Genomic DNA, 21,295 nt, shown 5'->3' with positions numbered 1-21,295 from the left:
TGGCAAGGGGCCAGCAGCCGGAACCCCAGAGCGGCGGCGTGCTGAGCGGGGCCGGCGGCCGGGACCCCAGAGCGGCAGCAGGCTGAGTAGCTCAGCCTCAGCCCGCTGCCGGTCTGGAGTTCCGTCTGCCGGCTCCTGCCAGCTGGGGTTCCAGCCGCTGGCCCCACTCAGCCCGCTGCCGGCCCGGGGTTCCATCCATCCAGGCCAGCAGCAGGCGGAGCGGGACCAGCAGCTGGGACCTCGGCGTGCCATTAAAAATCAGCACGCGTGCCATAGGTTGCCAACCCCTGCACTACCCTCTACATAAAGATTAATTTAGCTGTATTAATATTTAGCTTTCATTGTGTCTATTCTTCCTCTATCTCCTACCCAAATCATGAACTTACTTTCATTTAAAATACCTGGAATTAGTGATGACTGTTAAATTGGGGTGACCTGCTGCTGTGTACCTTGAGGGTGGGGGTGGGGGTGGGGGTGGAAGGGAAACTAAACTCTGAGAAGAGGCTGAGCAGGGAGAAGAGGCAACAACAGTTTGAGAACTTACGCTTGTTTAGATTGTGGGGCAATGCAAACTATGGGTGTGTAATTTGTAAAGCACACTAATATGTTGTGCATTAATTGGTCCATTTAGACCCTGCTGGTGTGCATAAAAGGTTCCCTAGTGCACTTTATCAGGGCCGGCTCCAGGCACCAGGCAACCAAGCTGGTGCTTGGGGCGGCACCTGGAGGGGGGCGGCGCGGCGCTCGGGCCGCCGGGGAGAGCGGGGCCACAGCCGGGCTCGCCGCCCTCCCCCCGGCGCTCTGGCCGCCCTCCCCCTGCGCCCTCCCCCCGGCTGCCGGGGGGAGAGCGGCGAGCCCCTCCCGGGGCTCGCCGCCCTGCGCTCTGGCCGCCGGGGGGAGAGCCGAGCCCCAGCCGGGGCTCGCCGCCCTCTCGCCGCCCTGCCCCCGGCGCTCTGGCCGCCGGGGGGAGAGCCGAGCCCCCGCCGGGGCTCGCCGCCCTGACCCCGCCGGGGCTCGCCGCCCTGCCCCCGGCGCTCTGGCCGCTGGGGGGGGGGAGAGCCGAGCCCCCGCCGGGGCTCGCCGCCCTCCTCCCAGGGCTCCGGCCGCCCTCCCCTCCGGCGCCCTCCCCCCGGCTGCCGGGGGGAGAGCGGAGCCCCCGCCGGGGCTCGCCGCCCTCCCCCCCCCCCCGCGCCCTGCCCCCGGCCGCCGGGGGGAGAGCGGGGCCCCCGCCGGGGCTCGCCACCCTCGCCCCGGGGCTCCAGCCGCCCCCCCCGGCCCCGCCCCCCCCCCCTCCGCGGGAGCCGGCCAGAGCCGGCCCTGCACTTTATCCCACTATTTAGACAAACCCTTAGTCAAGGATAAATATGATGCTGTGAGGGAGCTGGTGGAGCTCATGGAGAGAACTGAAAAGGCTGAGAGATACTGTGCGTGGTTATCAAAGCATGATACATTTAACACAAGAGGTGAGGAGAAGGGGAATAAAAAAAAAAAGAGAGAGAGACAGAGAGAGAGAGAGAGAGAGAGATGGATTTTCCCACAAAAAAGAAGTTGTAAAAGACAAAATGTACATACCAGCTTTTCAAAATTAACAAGGTTATCCAGAAAAGTTTTATTTCCTTCGTGGATGAACGTTACATCTACAAAGTTTAAAAAGAGATACTACATTATTAAATGCCACGGCATTTGTTCAGTTGTTTTAGATACAAAGGAATGGAATGGTGACAAAGGAGTAACAAAATAAGGAACAAAACAGTCTCATAAGTATTGCTACAATGCCACATGTTTGTGTTATTTATAGGGCACAAACAACTATCACTGGTTCTTTCATTAAAAAACAGAAAATTTACACCTCTATGGCAACATTAATCGGGAGCAATTTCAAATACAGAATGTGAATTTGTTACTCACTAAACATAATCTAGGGACTCACAAATAACACTCTTTCCATCAAACAAGACAGATGATACACTGTGCTATCCAGGGCTCAAATCAAAAGTTGATGGTGGGAAGGGGAGCACAGTAATTGTCTGTGCATGGGTTCCACCCTCCTTCCCTGCACACTGTGAATCTATCTGTGCTGCTAGAGATTTTAGAGTGGTTGAGGCAGGGCTGTGGTAGATCAATGAACACAGAATTCTGCTGACTAAATTCTCTTCAGGAGGAGGGGACAAAAAAGTTGCAGAGACTACTGTTTTCCTTAGGTAATTCTGAAACACCCTCCGTCCCCACACACCTGATTACTATGAAAGTCTACTACAATGATGGGCACACAAATAGATAAACATTAAATACAATCCATTAAGCCAAAAATCACCTTGCAGCAAATACCAAGATTTAGCTCTTTGGAAGTAAAACAGTTATTTCTGGTTCCACAAAGCAGTACTAGGGAGAGTTTTTAATGGAAAAAAAAGAAGTCCGTGGGAGGTATAGGACTACACTCAGGGCCGGATTTCCAATTAGGCATAGTAGGCACGTGCCTAGGGGCACCAGTGTTCTAGGGGCGTGCCTAAAAGTTAAAAGTGGGTTATGTTTTAATTATTATGTATTTTTTTGGTATTGTATTGAATAAATATTTAAATTACCATTTATATTTCTTTTCATTTCATTTTTTACAGAAAACACGAAGGTCAGCTGTAGGCAGGGGGGATGCTGAAGGTGCTGGGCTTAGGGGCACGTAAGGTGTAAATCTGGCCCTGACTATACTTGGCACCAGTATGCAAACTGCATGCAGTATATAAAAGGAAGGAAAGAGGCAACACAACTGTTGCTAAGTTAAATTCACATTGAAACCTTAACTTCAGACAAAAAGGGGAGACAACAGCAGTCGCAAGACCATATGGTAGAACTGCTTGTTTGATCATGAAGATGAAGAGTATCTACCTAAGAAACATACATATTGGTGCCTGCAGTGATAAGATGCTTTTGTAGCACCATTTTAGTAAGATGATGGGATGTCACAAATACATTCCGAAGGTAATGGCCATGTTTTCCAATTGACAAATGGCCCTTGGTAATTGGGTTGTATGTATCTTTCCATGGAATGCAGTGAGATCCCATGCAAAAGGACAACAAAGCAATTTGCCTGCCATTATGTATCATGGCATTTATAGCGTGCTCACTATTGTGGTATCTGAACAACCCATCCCCGTTCTGCCCCATTTGGTCCCCTCTGCCACTGTAGGTGGAGGAGAACCTCAGTCCCAATACAATTAGATTATAGGACTGAAAATCTGCAGATGAAACAATGAACATCTTTCTTTTTGACAATCCCAGAACATAAAAACAGTCAAACTGATTTACTTCCTTTTGTTTCAAAAACTCACTCTCAGGTATCAGCCTGAAGGGGATTTTGTAATTACTTATAATGGAAATTCTAGCTGCTTTATATGCTGGTAAAAACTCTGAGCTACAATTTATTAGGCAAAGCACCCTGTGTTAGGAGAGATGTAAAGCTGCCCACGCCAAGGGGAGCACTAGGATGATTTCTGCCTCAGGGAAGCAGGATGCCTGCCTGAATTTCTTAGTGAGTAGGTCAAGCACACCCAGGGCCGTCCCTAGCTATTTTGGTGCCCGACGCAGCCCCCCCGCCGGGGGGGGGGACGACTGTGTGGGGCTCCAGGCCTCCGCGGGCAGGAGCAGGGGGAGCTGGTCCCAGACCTCAGTGGGGGACGGGGGGGCTGGCCACTTCCTGCGGGAAGTGGAATAACCCGGCCCCAGCTTGCTCTGTTCCCCTGGCTCCCAGCTGCGTCACTGGCGAGTGCTGGGGGGTGGTTTCCCCCTCCCCCCAAGCCTGAGAGCCAGGGGAGCAGAGCAGGCTGGGGCCGGGTCACTCCACTTCCCGCAGGAAGTGGCCAGGCCCCTCCATCCCCCCCGTAGGTCTGGGGCCAGCTACCCCCGCTACCGCCCGTGGAGGCCTGGGGCCCCAGGATGCTCTGCTCCCCTGGCTCCCAGGCTTGGGGGGAGGGGGGAACCACCCCCCAGCACTCGTCGGAGGCATGGCTGGGTGCCAGGGGAGTGGAGCAGGCTAGGGCCGGGTTGCTCTACTTACCATGCAGTGAGTGCAGGGTCCGGCCTGGCTACAATCTTCAGGGGAGTGGGGATGGGGCTGGGGTGGAGCAGGGGCAGGGCTGGGGTGGAGCAGGGGCTGGAGCAGCACGCAGCTGCGCAGGGCACCAGGAAATTTGCCCCAAATTTCCTGGTGCCCTATGCAGCTGCGTGCTTTGCATATGGGTAAGGATGGCCCTGAGCCCACCTACTACTGAACTCATTCATGTTGTGCAGGCTGCTCCCTTCTGCATGCTGCTCCCACTCAATGGGCCAGTGAGGAGGTGGTGAGTGGGACATGGCCCTCATCAACTCCCTTTCTGCTCTGGGGTACCCTGCCCTCCCAAGGGAGTAAAGAGGGAGCAGTTCCTATATGCATTGACTGCAATTCTGACCACTTTTCACATGCAGGAGAAAGAAAGATTTAAAGAAACACCTTTTCCTCTCCCCTTGTATTTCCACTTACTGCACACCTGCATGAGGACCAAGCATGATCTGTCCCTAAATGGGTACGTATATTTATGATCACAGGAAAAAGAAAAAAACAGATTATGTTTCTGTCAGTGCTAACGAAGAAAGGCTTTGTACTGAAAACAGAAAAGCCAGGAGAGTTCAATTTTGTACTTGTTCTGTGAAGACTGCACAGCTTTGCTGCCAACAGCTAAGAGCCTAGATAAATTCAGTGGAGCAGAAAATTGCATCCAAGCCATGTTGTAAGGGTGAAACACTGGATTTTATTAAATATTTGAAAAATCAGCCTGATTTTCAAAAGCTGTGTCTGTGCAGTAACAAGGCCCGGTGTTTACATTCAATTAACGTAAAAGGGACTCTGTCAAGGTATTTTTCATAATTAGAATGAGAAAACATTCTTATTGCTTTTCTTACCTATTCAGACTTAAATCTGCTTCCTCCCCATATTGTTTTTGTTCCTCTTTATCTGAGTTCATTACTTTGCTATTCATAGAATCACAGAAATGGAGGGCTGGAAGGGACCTTGAGAGGTCATCTGTGCCAGCCTCCCTGTGCTGAGGCAGGAGCAAATATACCTTGACCTAGCCCATCCCTGACAGATGCTTGTCTAACCTGTTCTTAAAAACCTCCATTGATGGGGATTCCACAACCTCCCTGGGATGCCTATTCCAGTACTTAACTATCCTTATAGTTAAAAAGTTTTTCCTAATATTGGACCTAAATCTTCCTCGTTGCAGATTAAGCCCATTAATTCTTGTCCTACCTTCAGTGGACATGGAGAACAATTGATCAAAGTCCTCTTTAAAACTACCCTTAACATATTTGAAGACTTATCAGGTCCTCCCCCTCAGACTTCTTTTCTCAACACTAAACATGCCCAGTTTTATTTAATCTTTCCTCATAGGTCAGGTCTGTTAAGCCTTAAGTGTGGTGCCCAGAACTGTACACTGTACTCCATCTGAGGCCTCACTAGTGCTGAGCAGAGTGGGACAATTATCTCCCATGTCTTACATATGACGCTACTATTAATACATCCATTATTATATTAGCTTTTTTTTTAAACTGCCTCACATTATTGACTCATATGCAATTTGTGATCCACTAGAGCACCTAGATCCTTTTCAGCAGTATTACTGCCTAGACTGTTATTCCCCATTTTGTAGTTCTGCATCTGATTTTTTCTTCTGAAGTGAAGTACTTCTCACTCATCTTTACTGAATTTCATTTTGTTGATTTCAATTGAATTCTCCAAATTATAAAGGTTGTTTTGAATTCTAATCCTGTTCTCCAAAGTGCTAGCAACTCCTTCTGCCTTGGTGTCATCTGCAGATTTTAGAAGCCTACTCTCCACTCCATTATCCTAGTCATTAATGAAAATATTAAATAGTATCATTCGAGGACAAACCCCTGCGGGACCCCACTGGTCACGCTCTCCCAGTTTGACAGCAAACCATTGATATCTACTCTTTGAGTACAGTCTTTCAAACAATTGTGCACTCCCTTATAGTAATTTCATTTAGACCATATTTCCCTAGTTTGCTCAAGAGACTATCATTTGAGACTGTGTCAAAAGCCTTACTAAAATCAAGATATTTCACATGTACAGCTTCCCCCCCCTCCATTAAGCCAGTAACCTGGACAAAGAAGGAAATGAGGTTGGTCTGGAATAATTTGTTCTTGACAAATCTATGTTGGCTATTACTTACCATCCTATTCTCCTCTAGGTGCTTACAAATTGATTGTTTAAAAATTTGTTCCAGTATGTTTCCAGTTATCAAAGATTTGCTGACTATAATTCTTCACGTCCTTTTTGTTCCCCTTTTTAAACAATAGGTTTAATGTTTGCTCTTTCCTAGTCCACTGGGACCTCACCCATCCTCCATGAGTTCCTGGAGATAATCATTAATGGTTCTGAGATTGGGAACTAGCTGAAGCAAAGTACCTTGGCTAAAAATAACTGTCTAAAATGGCTCTCCCCCTAGTTACTTCCTCTACCTTCTGAAATGAAAAGATGTCCCCAATACATTCAAAGAACTTATTGGACATAAGTTTATTACTCTTCCAACAGATATCTGGGTACTTCAAGTCCCCTATTACTACCACGTCTTGTGCTTTGGATATTTTGGTGAGATTGCTCATTATTTCTAGGCTATCAACTTTATTTTAACTTGTACTATAACAAACAGCACTGAAGCATCTAGGTTTGCATACAAATAATTACATGGATTGAAAGAGGGGAAGAAATAAAAAAGGTATTGTAGAGCTCATCTGGACTATCAATCGTGACAATGTCCCTTAAAATAGCACACACTATTTATGGGGATTTTGGTAACATTTTGTAAGGTATTCCTGATATCCCCATGCATCTTAGATATGTGAGAATATTTAATGGCAATGCTAGTTGCGTACATGGTTTCATGTACATGGTCTTATATACAATGCTGTATTGCTGTGCAAACATCATAATGTACCGAGGCAACAGAGTGCAGAGAGTAGGCAAAGAATGGACCATAGAGTTTGGTGGATTTGTTTGATTGTTTTTGCCCTCTCTGTTTAAGAACTCCCATCTTGTCATCCATTAAAATATGACAACAAAACTAAAATTCTCCTGTATATATACAAACCCCTCAGATGACTAGGGACCTGGCAACTCCCAGACATTTTCAGCCTGTTTGGAGAATTTTCCCTTGAAAACATTTTACACGTTTGCAGCTGTAACCAGGTTTTAATGAATGTACTAAAGAGAACACTTCTGGAATACAGGACATCAAATGAATTTGTTATGATTAAAGTCAAGATGATTAATAATAAATGAATCCAAGATGATAGGATACTTGAAATACCTGCCACTTAATTGGCTACTTAACTCACTATGTTGAATAGTTGTTCATTGTCTTTCTCAGAATTCACAGGGTGGAAGGGGTTGACTCCAAAATCCTCCCCATTCATAAGCACCATGTATGTTTGATAGATAAATGGGAGAGATTCTGATCTCAATTAAATCCAGTTCAATATCCATTAAATCAATCATAACTTCTCCTCTGGCTGAGTAAGGTTTGACTTTTCTCCCTTTGGTACCCATCAATGTTGTTTTCATGTATCATCCACAGCCAGGTGGTGCCACTCAAGAGACATGCAAGTTATCTTCCCCAGCCCCAAGGTTTCACACTCACAGCTCAGAGGGACTGTATTATCAGTAGGTGACTAGAATAGGGTGACCAGATCACCCAGGTCAAATATTGGGACGCGGGGGGGGGGGGTGGAGGGAGCAAGCGCTGGAGGGAGGCCCGGGAGATGCAGGGGGAGCGCAGGGCCAGGGTGAGTGAGTCCGGCCTGGCCCCGAGTGCAGGCACGACTCGGGCAGTACCTGGAGGGAGAGTAGGGGGGCAGCCCGCGGGGCCAGGCGGCGGCTGTTCTCCCCACCTGGGCAGCGGGACTCGGGAGCAGCCGCTGCTGCAGCTCCCACTGCCACGGGGGGAGGAAGCGGCCATGCACGTGGCGCTTGGCGGCTGCGGCTCTGGCGCCCGCGAACCCCCTGAGCCCGGGCCTGCTGCGGCGACTCAGCGCGCACGCTGCACGCACCCAGCCCCTGGCCAGTCGCATCTGGGCTGGCTGCCCAGCTGGTGCAATCCCGCGGGTGGCCCCTGAGTGGGGGCAACAGGCCCCAGCTCCCCCGTCCTGCTCGGGTCCCGCAGGGGAATGAATGGGGTTGCCGCTGCCGCTGCCCGCGGGATTGCACCAGCTGGGCAGCCAGCCCAGACGTGACTGGCCAGGGGCTGGGCGCAGCGTGTGCGCTGGGTCCCCGCAGCAGGCCCGGGCTCGGGGGGTTCGGGCCCGGGCACCAGAGCCGCAGCAGCCGAGCGCCACGTGCTTGGCCGCTTCCTCCCGCAGCGGCAGTGGGAGCTGCAGCAGCGGCTGCTCCTGACTCCCGCTGCCCAGGTGGGGAGAACCCCCCTACTCTCCCTCCAGGTACCGCCCCGCCCGAGTCCTGCCTGCGCTCAGGGCCAGGCCGGACTCTCACTCTCCCCGGCCCCACGCTCCCCTGCCTCCCTCCAGCGCTTGCGGAGGGAGGAGGAATGGCATGCTTGGGGAAGAGGCGGGGATTTGGGGAGGGAGCCAATGGGGCAGTGAGGGGGCGGGCATGGGGGCGGGGATTTGGGGAGGGATCCAATGGGGGAAGGAGGAGGTGGAGTCGAGACGGGGTGGGGGGCGCGAGCCCTTCCGGGCTCCGGAGCCTTTGCTTGTTTGTCCAGTGTCCCGACCTAACATTGGTCGGACGCGGGACAAACAAGCAAATATCGGGACAGTCCCGATAAAATCGGGACGTCTGGTCACCCTAGACTAGAAAGGCTCTAAAGTTTCAAAGCATTTGAAAAAGAAAAAAAAAAAAAAAAGTGATTCTTACCTATTTTTTAAAAGGCTACTCTTTATTATCCAAAGCAAGTGCTGCTGAAGTCTCATACATATTATATCTATACTTATGAAACAACATGTGGGAAAAATCACCTTACACTTACTGTAACTAACCATTACACATTTCTGTAGATGGAATTACATGGCAAAAAAGGGCAGACAACATTTAACATTACCTTTCAGAAGTAAGGGCATGAAAGGAATTTTCGGAGACTTCATTTTCTTGAATGCATCTCTGTAGGCTTTGTGATTCAGAGAAGGGTCCTGCAAAATCATTTTAGTAATAAAAGAGAAAAATCAATAGGCTATAAAAAAAGCAATTCTAAATCCATTATAGGCTTCTGAACTGAACGTGATTTAGATATAAAAGGTTCTTTGGGAAATGAGGTAGATAAAGGTTTCCTAGGAGAGGTGAAACAAACTAAACTGAATAGGAAATGTAAACAATGAAGGAAATAGAAATGATTATATTCCTGTACATGAAATGGTTCCAAAATAGGAGATAGCTATATGAGAAATTCACCATTTGACTGTTCTGTAATTTCCCCACATAATCTCTATTAGCACTATCTCGTCATCTTAATATCTGTCCTAAAAAGTGCCATTTTTCCAGTGAAAAGTTAACTCATTAAACAATACAACACATCAGACATCTTAAAGAAAAAAATAATAGAAGGCAGCTGAGCGGTTCTATGCAATGCAAGTACTGTAATTCTAAAACTCTAAAATAGTACATACTATTAAATGTTTTTGTAAACATTTCTAACTTGAGGCCATGTAATTATTGTATAAGAATTCCAATTGTGATAATTATGTAAAAATGAAACAATCATTAAGGGGCAGATTTTGCCATCTTTACTCAATTCAGTGGTAACCTTGCTAGCCTCAGGGAAGGCAAAGGAAATACTCATGCTGAGTAGTATCTCACAACACAAGTAAGGGAGGCAAAGTCTGGTTCTAAACTTTTGATTCCCCCCCCCCTTTTTTCATGCCTATCCTCTCTTTCTACAGCCTTTTATTTATTATTAATTATTATTATTATTAAATAAGACAGATTCTGAGCATCTTTTGTTGGGTAGCAAGAGACTGGTGATTAGCTACCATGGCAATGGAATTACTTCCAGATTTACACCAGGAAAACCAAGCACAGACTTTGGGTCTTTATTTCCCCCCTGTGCAAAGTCCATGAGAATGAGTGTGTTTACTCTTTTTTGAGACCACTGCAGCACTACTGAGATGTGTGCAGTCTGTGACAAACCATGATCAGAGAAAGGCAATCTTAACTTTAGACAATGGCAGTCAGTTCCACAAGAAATAAGTTAGAGGGGGCCCAACTGGGGAGCTAATTTTTTCTGGCACTAGCACTGTACTTACTGTCAAACTTTCAAGTTCGGTGAAGAGTTTCTTAAACTTCCCAGGGATTTTCTGAGGTGGGGGAAAAAAGGAAATGGGACTAAAGAAATCAAATATGCAGAAAAATACAGTTTTCTTTCTGAGATTGTCTGTCATGTTTAAAGTGTGAAATAGCACCAAGCCACTTCCCCAGTCAATTATCATTCTTTTCCCAGTACTAAAATCTCTAGTTATGAATAATGTTTAGAGCAATACCAGTCTATTAGATTTAGCAGTCTTGCCTTTTGAGATTCCATACATTCATGATTCTTTTATGAAAATTGCTTCTGAACATCTGTTTTCATCTTCCTCACTAACTTCCATGTCTGCCCCATTTGTCTTAATATATTTGTGAAGATGGAAACAACAACACAGGCTGACATTTTAGATACTCAATAATTCAGATGCAATTTCAATAATCTCCTAACTCTTTTCCTAAAATGTGGGCTCAGGGTCCAATCCTACAAGTCAATGGGCCAGATTCTTGTCTCACACTAACCTCAGTTACTCCTGATATACATTGATGTAACTGGGAGGAGAATCAGGCCCACTGAGACTACTCATAAAAGTAAATTTTGCAGGATTATACCCTCAATTTTTAAAAGATTTACGTGTGCTGTATGATTAAAACACTAGCAACTGCACACCTAAAAGAACTGCATGTGGAATTGCACTTGCACAGATTTTAACATCTTCAACCAGAGGAAGTTAGATGTCTTAAAACATTATCTATTGAGCACAAAAATAGTAGGGCATGCCTGGGAATGCAGCCATCTATTTAAGAATGCAAGTGCATATTCAGCATAGGTTGGTGTATAACTGGTTGCTTGAACTTAGGTGACTTAATTTGCATACATAAGTAATAATGATTAATTTATAAGCATTGCTCTCTATTTCCTAGAATTCAAATTACCGATGCATACAAGCTTTTGGATTTTGAAATTTTTCTGTAGTAAATTTTTGCAAATTTAAGAATGCCAGGCAAACAACTGTGGCTACATACATTTCAAAAAGGAAAAACTGTGTGTGTGTATTTTATTATATTTATTCACATGCACACACAGAGTGTATAAGAAAGACACTTTATCCATTGCTGATCCACTAATAAGTACTAATTGTTCAGATAAACACCACATTTTATTCTTAGAGGCTGAAATACATCAGCGGCACAGAACACATTCCCAAAGCCGCAAAACTGCTGCAGTTCCGCTGCTCCAGAGTAGACATACAGGGTACCTTTTTTACAGTATTTACTCCCAGTCCACACCTTTTTACCCTACTCCCTCAAAGAGTGGGATGAAGGCAGGCCCCAACAGGTAGGCAATGGTAGCTTAGCTCCTGAGTGAGCAGCACTGCTGGTGTGGAGGGTGGTTTAGGAAGTAATGCAGAGGGGCTTGCTTTCTGTGCAGACAGATGCCCCAAGATTTGCAGATTTCTCTGAAGATTTTGAGCAATCCAATCATTTACTGGTTCCTACCCTTTGCCTTTCTGGGCTCCCACAAGCTCCTCCCCATACTGGGAATTGTTGTCTCTTGTTTCCCCACAGCATTAGTCATTGACATATACAGTTCATTTTTCTTTCCATGAGTAAGCAGAGTCAGGATGAGCTCTACCCTGACATCTGGTGGTGAATTGTGGCGAGTTGTGGAAAAGAACTTCAGGGGCTGATCTTGTTTGCACAGGCACACCCACCCCGCCTAGCCTGAGCCCACGGCAGCCCAAATGGTCACTTTGACTGCTGTGGGATCCCCAGTTTCTCTGTTATTGGGGGCAGGAAGAATAAAGTGTTGTTACCCTGATTATGTGAATCAAGGGCAGTAGAACTGTACTTGGCATTTTATGATGGAGGGACTCGCCATCAACTAAGTAGCACTCGCTAGACAAGGGACACGGGTTCCAAAACCCAGTGTATTGAGAGGCTGGAGACAGGTATTTGTACCTGATAGCATGGACCCCTTTTGAGGGCCTGAGACACCAATTGCACCTCCTTCTCTCTCTCCTCTGTGGAATATCAGAGCTAATCTTGATTCTATTAGGAGTCTAGTTACAGGCTGCTTGGGCCAATGGTGCACTAGCACTGGGGTTCCCTCTACTTCAAGCTGAATTCACTAAAGAGCTGAAATCACTGAGTGCTGTGTTAAGTGTGGGGGGGGGGCTGAAGATATATGGCTGAGCAGCTGGTGGAGTGGTGCAGTTGGCGGGACAGCTGGTGGAGCGGAGCAGCGCAGTTGGCGGGACGGCTGGAGTGACTTATGGGACGGCTGGTGGAGCAGAGCAGCTGGCGGAAGGGCTCACAGGATGGCTGGTGGAGCGGAGCGGCTCACGGTGAAGGCTGCAGCAGAACCCCATGGAGAGGCGGGGCAGTTGGCCTTGGACCACATAAGGTGCCTCTTAACACCCTGGGCGGGGGGGCATTTCCACCCAGGCTGGGAGGTAAAACTCTGCAGATAAAAACTTTTGAACTCTGGGGCTGCACCGACCAGGGACAGAGACTTTGGGTTGTTGGACTTTTGGGTGATTTTTGGGTTACTGGACTTAAGACCCTAAGGGGAAAAGGACACTGCCAAACTTACTTGGGGGTGGGTCTTTTGCTCATTGTTTGTGTTATGAATCCTGTTTGTGGTGTTTCCCCAACATAATGCCGCATTGTTTCCCCCCTTTATTAAAAGGATTTTGCTACACTCCGACTCCGTGCTTGCGAGAAGGGAAGTATTGCCTCTTAGAGGCGCCTGGGAGGTGGTATGTAATTGTCCCAGGTCACTGAGTGGGGGCTCGAGCCGGTTTTGCATTGCGTTATTGAAATGGAACCCCTAGACACTGAACCCGGCCCTTGTTGCTGCCAACTCAGACGGGCAGAAGGGTTACACGTGTTATTTTGTATGGGAGGGGATGCCTTCAGTCTTAATATGGCTGAGTATAAGCCCCTTTCTGCTGTTTGAATTCTGCTTGTTGTGCTTGAGGGTATTTTTGATAGCGTCCATTGCAGGCACTTTATTCTTGTTTGCATTACAGATTCAAATCCTTTGGATTATCACCTGCTTGTGGTTTATTCTGTAATACCAGTCAACACTTCCCTGATTTTGGGTCATCAGCAAATATAATTAGTTTTCTGGTATTACCACTCAGATGGAAATAGTAGCAGTATAAACACAGATCCCAGTGGAATCCTCCTCTTAATATCCCCTCCTCTGTTTGGTAACTTGTAGCTTCTTTAACCATGAATCTAGGTTTTTTAATATGTTACTTATTCATTTCCCGTTTCCTAAACTTGTTGCTCAAAATAAACAGCTGGGCAAGAGTTTAATCAAGGGTTACCCTTATGAGGGTCTCTTTATTTTGTAAAATATTAATTGAAACCTCTTCCATATGTAATGATTCTGTTTCTTTGGAATCCATTCCTTACTTAAATTTAACTAGTGTTCTCCACTATAGTTCAAAACTATACTACTAATAATTTCTGGACCTTTATGAATAACTCATCTGATCTTGGAGACCTTTCTTTGCTTTGTCCTTATTTAAAACTTCTGCAAGAATAAATTTAGTATTCTCAGGTGGTCTGCATTTACAGGTAATGTAGACATCTATATACTGACACACACACCCCACCACCATTTTCCTCACACTTGATTTCAGCATGTAGAGCTAGTATTTAAAAAAAACCACCATCAAAAACTTGTACAAAATATAGTTTTGACAAGATTGAAAAGATACAAAGACATGGCTTACCTCCCAGGTTTGAGACAGCCTGCTGACAGATGCAGTATTGAGACCCATAACAATGGCAAAGAATGAGTTCAGGTTTCTTTGGGCTTTGCAGCTGTAGAATAATAATAATAATGTTTTTTAGAAAATGGACATTACACTCTGATTTCCTGTCCTCAGAGAATAATAGATAATTGGGATAGAAAGATATCCCAGGTTATCAAGTCCAACTTTCCTGCACTAATATAAGATTGTCCTCTACACTAAAATGATTACCTGTTCTTTACCTCACAGAATGATTCCATGCCCTCTATTGTGTTGTTATATAAATATTTTCACCTTCCTTTATCATCTTTTTTGTAAGTTATATATATTCATTTCCCTTCATTTCTCTTCACAGTCAAGGCCTGCAATCCTTTTTTCATGTTTGTCATCCTTCTTTGTCATAATTTATCAACTCCCCCCTCCACACTACACCCCCACAGCAAAAAAAAAAAAATGGAAAACTGTACACAGTACTTGAATTCTGGCCTTACCAATGAAATGCATAAATTAGGGGGGGAGGGGGGAGAAACGGGGACAGTTTCTACCTTTACTTTTCTATTCTCTCATGTGCTACTCCTCTATAAACACAAATCCTGCATCAGATGTATTTTTTGCAACATCACACCTTGACCTTGCCTTTAAATTGTCATCTATTATCACGCAAGGACCTCCTCCAAAGTGCTGCTCTTAAACAATCTCTTGTATATTTCTTTGGGTTTGTATTAGTATTCCCTAGTTGTATTACTCTGCATTTATCTAAATTAAATCTCTCCTTATTGTTGTTTGCACATAACACTAAACTCTTTAGGTCATTCTGTATTTTCTTTCTACCCTCCAATGTATTTGCAGTCCCTCAATTTGTTATGGTCTGCAAATGTTCAATTTACATATCTCTCTGGATTATTAGTTAATACTGGTCCCTATTACTGATAACTGTGAAATTCTGCTGGATACCTCTCTCTAATTTCATGTTTTACTATAGAAGGAGAGATTAATAAGACTGGGACTTTTCAGCTTGGAAAAGAGGTGACTACGGGGGTATATGACAGAGATCTATAAAATCATGAGTGGTATAGAGAAAGTAAATAAGGAAGTGTTATTTACTTCTTCTCATAATACAAGAACAAGGGGCCACCAAATGAAATTAATAGGTAGCAGGTTTAAAACAAGAAAGTATTTTTTCATGCAACGCACTGTCAACCTCTGGAACTCCTTGCCAGAGGGTGTTGTGAAGGCCAATATTATAACGGGGTTCAAAATGGAGCTAGATAGATTCATGGAAGATAGGTCCATCAATGGTTATTAGCCAGGATGGGCAGGAATGGTGTCCCTAGCCTCTGTTTGCCAGAAGCTGGGATTGGGTGACAGGGCATGGATCACTTGATGATAACCTGTCTGTTCATTCCCCTTGGGGCATCTGCCATTGGCCACTGTCAGAGGACAGGATACGGGGCTTGATGGACCTTTGGTCTGACCCAGTATGACCGTTCTTATGTTCTTATATATGATTATTCCATATTTACTTTTAGTTCATTAGCAAATATGTAATCACAAACTATAGTATGCTATCCAAACAGTATCATTCTACTTTCTCAAGCAGATTCTCAAGCAAGACTGTGTCTGAAGTTCAACTATAAAAAAATTAAATATGCTGGGATTGTGTCTTAAATTAACATTAAGCATATGAGTAGTCCCACTGTCTTCAATGGGATTACTCATTTAAGTAAAGTTAAGCACGTGCCTAAGGGTATGTCTACATTGCAATGTAAGCTCAGGGTTTGAATTCAGGTTCAAGATTAACCCCCTTTTCTTGCATACACAAGTCACGCTAACCCAGAGATCAGGCCCAGGGTAATAGGACCACACAGGTCTGGAGGTTCTGAGCCTGAGTCAAGCCAGGACCCATGGTTCAAGTCCTACTGCTTTGCAGTGTAAAGGCCACCCCACAGGACTAGTGCTCTAGGAGTCTGCCAAGTGTACTCCACAATTGCACAGGCAGACTTTTTTTGTCCTGTGGACAGTCAAGTTTGGTGGAGAATTTCGCACACTGTACCACAAAGGGCTAGAGCGACCACATTTTGGGAGGGAACTAGGAAGTCTGGGATATGGGTGGTTGGACTTGGGCCTACTTAGCAGAATTGACACTGGAGCCCCAGGTTGGAACCCAGGATTCAACAATTCCTAACCTGGAGTTAGACACTCAAACCCTAGATTAACAAACCCAGAGCCTGCTAACTCAAGTCTACTAGCCCTGGGCTTACATTGCAGTGTAGACATACCCTTAGGGGTCTCAGAGCTCAGGCTGCAGCCTGAACCTGAATGTATATGCTGCCATTTTATAGCCCCACAGCCTGAACCCTGTGAGCCTGAGTCAGCTAACCTGGGCCAACAGGTCTGTTATAGCTTTGTAGACGTACCCTATGTGTTTGCATGATCCAGGCCTTAGATTGGCCTTAAACTCTTCATGGCGTGACATGTCTCATGCTATTGGTTTTTACAAATCTTCCATTGACTTTAATGAATTTTGGATGAGAGTTTATGTCCACTGTACTATTTTGCTTACCAAACTTGTAATTATATCCAATATCAAATTATCTGTTTTTTCCAAATTCATGCTTACCTGTCTCTCTCTCTCATATCAAGAGGATTACTTTTAAGTGCATACAGATTTATTTCCTCAAGGAAATAACCTGGCATCTATATTAGACTAACTGATCAATAATTCCCTTTACTTCACCTACTCTCCTTAAATATTGCTTCTACAATTCTCCTGTATAACAGAGTAGTGGTTCCTTCTTTCTTTGTTAACATTAATTTTTTGGGTAGAATTTCTAATTTGTAAAAGTGTAGGAATCAATGTTCTTACAACATTCTCTCTCTGCTTTTTTCTACATTAAAATAAAATTCTCCTGTTCATCTATTTTGGGTATTTCTAGGGAACTCATCAGTGCAGTGTAAGAGCACCAGACACAGGGATTTAAGTTATGGCCCTACATTGACCCAGCTGGAGCTCAGGAAGATGTTAGGTCAGATTTTCTGCTACATCCAGCATCTGGGAGCAGCAGAACAGAGGGCAATCTGAGAGCTGGTTATGGCTCTCTAACACTCTGCCCTGGTAAGAGGTAGAGCAGCCTGAGCATATTGAGCTCAAGCCACTCCCCTCCCCACCATATCCCAAACATTCCCCATACACCAATTTGTTCTGGGAGTCAGTTACCTACAATAAAAATGGAACCCTACAATGCTGCTTTCTGAGAGTCACTTTTCTGAGTAGAGCAGCATTTGAATGAACTACAAGCTCATCTAAATCTGCATCTATATTTTGGTTCCTAGATACTACAATGATGAGCACATCAGTAATGCAAACATAAAATGTCCTCTTCTATTTGCCAGTTACCATATTTGGTTTCTACAACTTTAACTTCACATTCCCCTAAAAGAGATGGAATTAACTCAGACATAGCAACCTCTGACTTTAGGGGCATATATATCCCTATTCATGGGAAACAGCAATGAAACTCTTCTAGGAATACAAATTAGTGTTACCAGGGAAGTCAGTGAGCCACATGAAATCAATCCTTTCAGACAGAATAAGAACAAAGTTAGTAATTGATAAACCTGGAAATGAATGCGTTGCTGGATAGCACAAAACTTGCAAACCAAAACAAATTGCATTTGTAAGTACATTGTATTAGATTAACGAAAGGCACTTCACCAAAGACATTGGTTCAGCAGAGAATGGCCTTCTGTATATAATTGCCTCTCTTGGAACAAATTAAATCAAGTCAATCGGCAAAGGGATAGATGTGGGAACAAATTATACATTTTCTATTAACATGAATATTCACATACTGCAGCAGACCAACAAATGTATGATAGAGGTGAGGAGAATGGCTGCATTTGTTTCAATAGCTTCATTCCCTTGGTTGCTAAAACAGTCATGATTAAAGAGAAATGAACTCTCCATGTACAGTATTTACTTGCATTATGTTCCACAGGCATACAGTAAAGGCTAATAATGTTAGTAATGGAGCAGGAATTGCCCATCCAGTATTCTCAGTTAAAATTTGGCAAATGTAACTAAATAATATAACAATTTAGTTAAATTAAGCGCACTCAAGAGGAGTAGACTATGCAATAGCTCAGTATGAGTAGTCTCATCTCTGGAGGTATGGGCTTAAGGTTAACATTGCAAATGAGTTTGGTGGTCTCATCAAAAGACATTAATGAAATAGCTTGAATTTTGCAGGTTATGTTGTAAGTGCATTGGCTGAGCTGAAGAGGAAGACTCGAATGGAGAGCAATTATCAAGAAAGGTTGTAAACACTTTGAGAAAGACAGAGATGGAAAACTGACTGAAAAAGTGGCCAAATGTCATGCCAAGTCTTTAGTGGGAGCTTGTGCATTCCTATGTGATATCTGCTTGTGACTTTGATCTTCACAGATCAAACTACACAGCCACAAGAGAACACACAAGAGGCCATGACATCATTGTTTGATACAAAGGACAGCCATATAAATGAAGACTTGTACAGCATACAGCTGCATTATGCCTGGGTTTGGCCAGTGTTTGTTAATATTGTTATTTATAGACCATTTTATGTGTACATCAGACTTACTAAACATTTAAAGACAAGGGATAACAAACAACAAATTCCCTTTCACCACTTTGTCTCTCTCCCCCACAAATGAAAAGATAAAATGTTCGTTGAAGGATTCCAGTTTCAACTTTAGTTACTTACTGGGCAGCAATCTTGATGAATTTTTTCACTAGCTGTACACGTTTACAGAGCTGGCTGCAGAGGAGTACTTCAGAGGCCACCCAGAGTTGTACTTCATTGCATCTTTGAAGCAGAAGGCTAAGATTCACAGTGTTTTCACCACTGCCCTGTCTGCTGAAGGTGAAGTATATCAGCTCTTGCTGGAACACAATTATTGTATTAGTAGGGCTTTTAAAAACTATAAATAAAGTTAAAATGATCTAAAACTTAATATATTCTTAAAAATTATATTAGGTAAGAAATCATTGCTATTTATAAGGGGTGTCTGAATCAGTGACGAGTTAATCTCAAATGGTTCAAAGTTCTGGTTTGGAGTTCAGAGGCTTATTGGAACCCCTTGAGTTTGTATGTGGGTTGGAAATCTTGCAATAAGTGTTTTTATGAGATTTTCTGCAGCTCTACTTCTGGTCTGGAAATAGGACAAGAATAGTCTGTCTCTCTCACCATTTCATCATTACTAGCTCCAGTCTAAAAAACAACCCATATCTGAACTTCCCAGAGCCTTAAAAAAAGTTCATTTCAGATTTGGTTCTAAAAATAGCCAATGCTTCAGGGAGCAAGGGGAAGGCTCTTTTTTTTCCCCCCTGAACAAGTTCACCCATCTGTAGTTTTAAAGTTTCTAAATAGAATTTATAGAAAAGCTCAGAAAACAGATCTAAGATGAAAGGCATGGAAGATGTCACATTCTTCCCCTTATTCTCAATGGGGCACCACATTTTTTTCAGTTGATGATTCACTACTATTTTGATTTTGACATTTCTGTTGCACTGGCCCTATTCCCTCCATCCACCTTATTCCCATGAGACTTCTGGATTACTCAGGACTATGCTTTAGAGGGCCTGTTGCAATGCCCAGTAAAGTCAGTGGAAATGCACATGGGCACTGGAGTGGGCCTTATGTGGTTGTGCCATTTTAGAATCTCATAAATGTGGGGCTGGAAGGGACCCCGAGAAGTCATCAAGTCCAGCCCCCTGTACTGAGCAGGACCAATTAAACACAGACCATAAGACAGAAAAATATCATATTGCCTTTATATAAATCCATGGTACACCCGCATCTTGAATACTGCGTGCAGATGTGGTCACTCCATTTCAAAAAAGATATTTTGGAATTGGAAAAGGTACAGAAAAGGGCAACAAAAATGATTAGGAGTATGGAACAGCTTCCATATAAGGAGAGATTAATAAGATTGGGACTTTTCAGCTTGAAAAAGAGATGACTAAGGGGGGATATGACAGAGGTCTATAAAATCATGACTGTGTCGAGAAAGTAAATAAGAAAGTGTTATGTACTCCCTCTCATAACATAAGAACTAGGGGTCACCAAATGAAATTAATAGGCAGCAGGTTTAAAACAAACAAAAGGAAGTATTTCTTTACGCAATGCACAGGCAATCTGTGGAACTCCTTGCCAGAGGATGTTGTGAAGGGCAAGACTATAACAGGGTTCAAAAAAGAACTAGATAAATTCATGAAGGCTAGGTCCATCAATGGCTATTAGCCAAGATAGGCAGGGATGGTGTCCCTAGCCTCTGTTTGCCAGAAGCGGGTAATGGGCAATAGGGGATGGAACACTTGATGATTACCTGTTCTGTTCATTCGCTCTGAAGTGCCTGGCATTGGCCACTATTGGAAGATAGGATACTGGGCTAGATGGACCTTTGGTCTGACCCAATATGGCCATTCTTATGTTCAGTAGGGGAATCTGCTCATCTTAATGTATATATACAAATACAAGGAGTATGGGAAATACTTCCAGTTCTTCCTGTGTATTAATCCATGACCTAAATTATGACTTAACTGACATTACAGAAACTTGGTGGGATAAGTCTCATGCCTGGGATATTGGTATAGAGGGATATAGCTTGTTCAGGAAGAACAGGCAGGGGGAAAAAAGGGAGGAAGTGTTTCACTATACCATCAAAAAGGTTTGCGGTCAGGAAGGAGATGAGATGGCAAAATTTGCAGATGATAACTATCTTGAGTAGTTTTGTAAGTCCAAAGCAAACTGCAAAGAGTTACAAAAGGATCTCACAAAACTGGGTGACTGGGCATCAAAATGGCAGATGAAATTCAATGTTGATAAATGCAAAGTAATGCACATTGGAAAACATAACCCCAACTATACATATAAAATGATGGGGTCTAACTTAGCTGTTTCCACTCAAGAAAGAGATCTTGGAGTCATTGTGGACAGTTCTCTGAAAACATCTGCTCAATGTGCAGCAGCAGTCAAAAAAGCTAACAGAATGTTAGGAATCATTAGGAAAGGGATAGATAATAAGACCTATGATTCTATAGTAATTTTCCATGTTCCTCCACCTCCACCCCAGCCATCTAGCCCTTTTTTATGCTTTCTTGTGGACTTTTAGCACTTGCCCCCTCTGAACCTAGTTTAAAGTCCTCCACACTAGGTTGGCATCTAGTGGCTTTGCTAAAATCACAGGT

The 21,295-nt window shown here is 44.2% G+C and overlaps 1 protein-coding gene across 1 annotated transcript in view; it reads right to left on the bottom strand.

The window, feature by feature from the left end:
• RAPGEF5 (Rap guanine nucleotide exchange factor 5) overlaps positions 1-21,295 on the bottom strand; it is a 257,733-nt gene that overhangs the window by 11,928 nt on the left and 224,510 nt on the right. The window contains exons 20-24 of the mRNA XM_065399415.1: positions 18,810-18,988; positions 14,047-14,137; positions 10,303-10,353; positions 9,105-9,192; positions 1,573-1,637 (exon numbers count right to left, since the gene is read on the bottom strand). Coding sequence (XP_065255487.1) covers positions 1,573-1,637; positions 9,105-9,192; positions 10,303-10,353; positions 14,047-14,137; positions 18,810-18,988 — 474 coding nt within the window. The remainder of the gene's footprint in view (positions 1-1,572; positions 1,638-9,104; positions 9,193-10,302; positions 10,354-14,046; positions 14,138-18,809; positions 18,989-21,295) is intronic.

The sequence above is a fragment of the Emys orbicularis genome, chromosome 2 (assembly GCF_028017835.1).
Source record: "Emys orbicularis isolate rEmyOrb1 chromosome 2, rEmyOrb1.hap1, whole genome shotgun sequence".
In the NCBI taxonomy this organism is placed as follows: Eukaryota; Metazoa; Chordata; order Testudines; family Emydidae; genus Emys; species Emys orbicularis.
The sequence above is the reverse complement of the archived record's forward strand: the minus strand, read 5'-3'. Positions and strand labels throughout refer to the sequence as shown.